The following is a 6365-nucleotide window of genomic DNA, read 5'->3' as shown; positions in this document are numbered from 1 at the left end:
TATTTGAAAAACAATAGAACTTGGACATAAGTTTACGGTCTTCCTTTATATTCTTTATCTTTCAATGGAATTTTATTTACTTCTTTAACATTTTTTTTCAGCATTCACACTTATGCAACTATCTGACTGATAAAGGATATGCACATGTCACGAAGAGAATACGTAAACTGAAGCCAGATTACTTGAAGATGTCGTGGCAAACAGTTTACAATTCTATTGAATGCGGAATATTCCTGATGCGACATATGGAAACCTTCAAAGGGGATGTGAAAAATTGGGAAATTGATTTTGTGGAAGAAGGCGTAAGAGTTTAAGAAAATTTTTAGATGTTTCAAATATCTAATCATAATGTCAATGCATTTACTAATTGCAAACTTAATCATTCTATTTTATAGAACCTCCAAGATAATCAAATCAGACGTCTTCGATTCAAGTATGGAAGTGCAATATTCTCTTCGCCTGCTAATGAATTAAGGGAACCAATCATGAAAGAAGCAGAAGATTTTCGAAATCGTAAAATCCAGATCATCCAAACCACAACCACCACAGCACAAAGAGAAAGAAACAAGCTCCACAAAGAAGACTGTCAAATTTGCTAAGAACTTGGCTACTATATTCGAAGATGTAGCCGGCCCATCGGAAGAGGAAAATTAATACAAATGTTTGACTCTGTTTTTGTGATATATTGGTGATTTGAGACTAAACTTTGCACAAAATTGTCATTCATGTTCTGTCTTGAGATATTACTATCATTCATTTTCTGTTTTGAGATATTAGACTTGTTATGAATATTCAAAAGAGCAAAAAATTACTCTATTAAATCTAATCGTTTTAATATGTTTTTATTCCTCATTCGCATTAGCAGCAAAAATCAAAATATAAAACACACTACATTATCAATTTCAACTAAAAACACATCTCTTTTAAATCATAATTGTATATAATGTGGCGTTTTTCATTGTAACTCGAATTTAATTAGTTTAAGGTATAAAATTATCACTCAAAACCGAAAATATTAACCCAAGAATATCAACAAATCTTAATTTACATTTTAAAAATCCTTACTCGAATTCGATTTATTTCAAAGTATAAAAAACTCAACCAATTATTCATTTTGGCCCTGCATATCACTAACATTATATACTGCATATCACAAAGTTACATACTGCATATCACTAAAATGTAAAGCACAAATCACTAAAATCAGGGGGCTAAACTACTAAATTTATTAGGCCACATTACTAAAAATTTGATAAGTACACAACTATTATAATGTCACTAAACTATTAAAATACAAAATCTCCCACTGTCAAAAAAAAACAAATCTATTACATAGAAAAAAAATAGAAGACAAAGTGTTTATATAATATCTTCAAACTGTCAAATACTTTCAAGCCACTTAACACACATTTGTTTCCATTCCTCCTTTCTTCTTTGGACAAGTTCTAGAATCATGAGTCGTCATAGAGCATTCTTTGCATCTTCTAATCCTTTTCTTCGATTTATTCAATGCTTTCTCCCGATCACTAATCAACCTCTTGAAATGATTACCTTTGTTCTTCGAAATGTTTGGTACAAGAATATTAAGTTCTCCAACTGGCTGTTCACCAACAATAGATGCAATATGATCTTTCTTACTAAACTCAGCAGCATCACCCCCATATTTTTCAAGCTCAGCATTTATTTCCTTTATAGCTTTGTGCACATATTCAAGTTTCTCTAAATCAACTCCAACATTGTTAACCGTTTGACGAAAATCAAACCATATGTTTGACAACTTTAAAGACACTCTCTCCATCTTGAAATAGTCATTAGTTACCAAATCAACATTTGATCCACTGCCACAGTCAGCGATTTTCATCCATCTGTTAAGCACGAGGCTTTTAGGAAATTTTGTAACGCCTATTTGCTTCAAGCCACAGAATGCATGCCTACATACTATTCCACACATAACAAATTTCTTACATGAACATACAGCATGAGCTTTACTAACGGAAACCTGCATTAAAAAAAATAACTGTAATCAGTTCCCATAAAATATATGTTATAAAATCTGTTAAACTACATTACATTGCTATAATCTTAGTACCTAAATATATATTATGTTAGTTATGCATTCTGCATTCAAAATAGTGAACACAACACAAAAATTTAACAGGTTTTATATCATATTAAGACAACTAAACTATTTATATTATACTATTCATCACATACCTTAAAAATTTTGTCCTTAACCTTCACATCTCTAATTTCAAGATGAATGACTCCATTAACATCTTCACTCATCTTCTTAATCTGCATTTCCAAGCACGATGCTATAATTTCTTCCTGAAGCTTGTAAAAAATTGCACGCGTAAAGATTTCAGCAGCATCATTTTCAATAAACCATCTTGACAACGTCGATGGACTGCTAGATCGAATTCAACTCATGGTCTAGTCTCTTTGTTTCGTTCCGCTGCCTATCCATAGCACTCTGAAACCGTATCCAAAACTCGCACAATGTATCACTCTGTCTATGAAAATGGCCAAAGAAAAAGTTTTCACTTTCAGACCTACTTGTTGTCCTCAACAAACCAAACATCGGACTGTCCCTAAAATATGAAGGGATCCATGATGCCCTCATCTCATACATATCAGATAGCCACTTGTTTTCCTCAAGATTAAACTCTTTAATAACAGATTTCCAGCCATTTTCAAATTCTTCAATCTCCAATATTGATGACCAAATATAAGCCTTCATTTTCTCCATAAAATCAGTCTCCTTGCATAAACGGTTACCAAGCTGCAACAATAAGAAGCAAATTGGTCAGTATCTCTATGTGCAACCAAAAAATAATCTATTTTTACTCTATGGATTATATTAGATAAAAAATCAACTCAACTAATATGCATAATTTTAAATTACTACCTTAATTGGAAATTTTTGCATAATATGCCACATACATAGACGATGCTTGCTAGCAACTAATCCATTTTCAGAAGAAAAACAATCAGGGATAGCTATCTTCATCGCAGAGCACTGATCAGTAATCAAAACAACTAGATTACGTCCCATTGCCTTCACAAAATGCCTAAATGCCCAGCTAAAATGAGTAACATTCTCCTTTGCGAAAAGACAAGCAGCAAATGTAACACATCGATCATGTTTATCAACACCGGTAAACGGCGCAAAAATCATATTATACCTACACAAAAAACACCAAAAATAAAAAACTCAATTTAAACATATAATATAAAACAAACTACGACACCTAGAAATAATATAAAATTTGCAGTGCAATGTTGCGCTAAATGATGCAGTTCAACTACAAAGACTACAACCACTAAAACTAAAAAATGTCAAAATCACTAACACAAACTGCATATACCACTAACTTATTAGACAAAAATCACTAAAACTACTAGCTGAATCACTATAACAAACTCACAAAAACCAGTACAGTGCAGTTCAAGGATTGATGCAAAGGTGTGTCTACTTGTAAAAACTCTTGTACATGAGGACATTAAAATGACAAAATGTTTGTAACACTAATGTTGCTCATATGTTATCGATATTTCAAATCTTATCATAAAACAAGACGCGTAGATGCTTTTTTCAATCTAAAAATGTTAGATGGTACCACTACGTACCATTAAGCAATACAAGATGTAATACAATAATTACATAAAAATACTAATGCAATTGTATTTTAACCGAAATCCTTCATTACAAAATCTTTCAACGGAAAGCATCAGTATAATATAACATTTCACCTTTTGTTAATTAATGTCTCATCATTATACGCTCCAACAATTTAGCTTCAACATTGTTTGCATTACAAGTTTCTGATCCAATTCATTCATGAACCAGCTAGCACAAACTACTGCCATACACAAACTACAAGCTGAATAACAATAACACACTAAATTATTAGGCAGATCACTAAAAACTACTAACTTAATCACTATAACACACTCACAAAAACAGGGTAATATAATTCAAAAAAAACATACTATACATAAAAATGTCACTCAAGAAGTACACCAAACTTACTTGTTCGTATCAAATGTGGCATCAAAGGACACAGCATCTCCATATATTTCAAAATTCCGTCTACCAGTCGCATCAGCCCAAAACAGCATGGTTAAATATCCATCTGGATCCAATTCATAAGCAAAATAAAAAGCTTTCTAAGTCTCCTGCATAACCTTGAAGTTGTCTATTACCATCTGACCATCTCTTTCACCAACATATTCTTTCAAATCACGACTAAAATTTCTAAAATCACGTAAGGTTGCACCTACATTACTATAACCACCAGCCATTTCCTTTACCAAACTATAAGCCTTGCTGCATCCAATGTTAACCTTACTAGCATCAAAAACCATATTCCACAAACTAATACTCATATCTCTACTACATCTCAAAAACTGCCGACCGTCTTCACTAGCTAAAGGATGATTATGCGACTCAACAAAATTCATTATAAAATACCTATTAAGACTCATAATCTTGACAACTATTTTCTCTTTGCATCCACATCTATGAGACCCCGTACGCCTTTCCTTAACAAATTTACCAACCTTTTTTTCACTTCCAAAATTAGCTACATTATAACCCTTCTTTACTGCAAACAAAGTGTTTCAAAATAATCGTCCCATCAGCATCCTTTTTCTCCGTTCCCTTTCTTACATCAAAACCTCCCAACCTTCCATACTCCTTATAAAACTTAAACGCCTTGTCTAAACTATCAAACACCTGATTAGCAAACGGCATCTCAACTAAATCAACAGAACTTGGTAAATAATACTTCTGACCACCAGGAGACAACGTGTAGTTTGTTATTGAACTATCACATTCATCAGAAACAACAACATCACTAACATCAACAGCCCCCACACGAGAACAATCACCACAAGTCAAACCTGTTTGCGAAAAAAACAAAGGCACATATCAGCTGCTCAACTCTTTTGCACTAGATACTAACTATAAAAACAGAAGTATTCAAAAAATCTAACATATCATCATCAAAATCAATAATATATAACAACTTAATTCACATAGTCACCTCTCACATAGCCTCAATTGCAAGCTCAAAAACACAAAATCCTCAAAAGATAATAATCAAAATCACTACTCAATTTAATATTATATATCTAAAAAATCAAAGCAAAAACTTGATTCTCACATAGTAAACTCTCACATAGCCTACATTACAAAGCTCAAACACAAAATTCCTCAAAACACAATAACGAAAATCACAACTCAATTAACATTCTATACCTAACACTATCAAAACAAAAAGCTTGATCTTCGACAAAAAACTATACTTCAAAATCGAAAACATAATAAACTAAGATTAACAGTAAATATAATACACATAAGATGCAAATTACCTTGATTATCACTAATTTTAGCCAAATCCAATGTAATCATCTTCGATTAATGAAAAAAAAAGCAACACAACCTCAGTTCGAAGAGAGAAGCAATCGTTCGAACAGAGAGCTAATCACCACAACTCTTTTGCTCAGTGAGAAATCTCCGACAAATCGTTGAGAGACGATGATATCGAAGAAATATATGATAGTTTAGAGAGAGAGATATGACAGTTTAGAGAGATGCTGGTTTGATGAGAGAGAAAGTAACGGAATGAATGCACTGATTACGTAAAATCTTTGTCTTTTCTATTTTTTTATTTGATTTAATTCAATGGCTGAGATTAAAAGATGATATTATTTAAAGGATGGATAAGATAAGTTCCTAGTTTTTATTTTTAAAAAGGTTTGTATTTGATCAAAAGCATATATATATATATATATATATATATATATATATATATATATATATATATATATATATATATATACGACTCTAATCTGGATTCCGTTCAGGAGTCTGTAATATTTCATAGTAATAACGTGGATAAATTTGAATGTTAGATTTCATATATTAAGTTTAAATGGTTTTTAGTTAAGTAATTATAATCTTAACAAATCATTCTTTGTGAGAAATGAAGTGTTATGATAGTGTTTTATCTTGTTCGTTTTATTAAGTATTCTATGTGGAGTGCAACCCTATATACTTAATAAAAAGAACAAGATAAAACACTATCATAACACTTCATTTTTCACAAAGAATAATTTGTTAAGATTATAATTACTTAACTAAAAAACCATTTAAACTTAATATATGAAATCTAACATTCAAATTCATCCACGTTATTACTATGAAATATTACAGAATCCAGAATAGAAACGTATATATATATATATATATATATATATATATACATATATATATATATATATATATATATATATCAATACATACATACATACATACATACATACATACATACATACATACATACATACATACATATATG

At 31.0% G+C, this 6365-nt stretch overlaps 1 protein-coding gene across 1 annotated transcript; it reads right to left on the bottom strand.

The window, feature by feature from the left end:
* Positions 1–1399: 1399 nt before the first annotated feature.
* On the bottom strand, positions 1400–5416 carry LOC108212462 (protein FAR1-RELATED SEQUENCE 5-like). The gene is made up of 8 exons (XM_017384189.2): positions 5377–5416; positions 4681–4905; positions 4215–4607; positions 4034–4136; positions 2909–3185; positions 2499–2782; positions 2215–2407; positions 1400–1999 (listed from the first exon to the last, which is right to left on the bottom strand). Exons 1-8 carry the CDS (start codon positions 5414–5416, stop codon positions 1400–1402), a joined length of 2115 nt encoding a protein of 704 aa, XP_017239678.2.
* Between the last annotated feature and the right edge of the window lie 949 nt (positions 5417–6365).

The sequence above is a fragment of the Daucus carota genome, chromosome 3, assembly GCF_001625215.2.
Source record: "Daucus carota subsp. sativus chromosome 3, DH1 v3.0, whole genome shotgun sequence".
Classification (NCBI taxonomy): domain Eukaryota; kingdom Viridiplantae; phylum Streptophyta; class Magnoliopsida; order Apiales; family Apiaceae; genus Daucus; species Daucus carota.
Note: the sequence above shows the minus strand (reverse complement) of the source record. Positions and strands in the feature narration are given on the sequence as shown.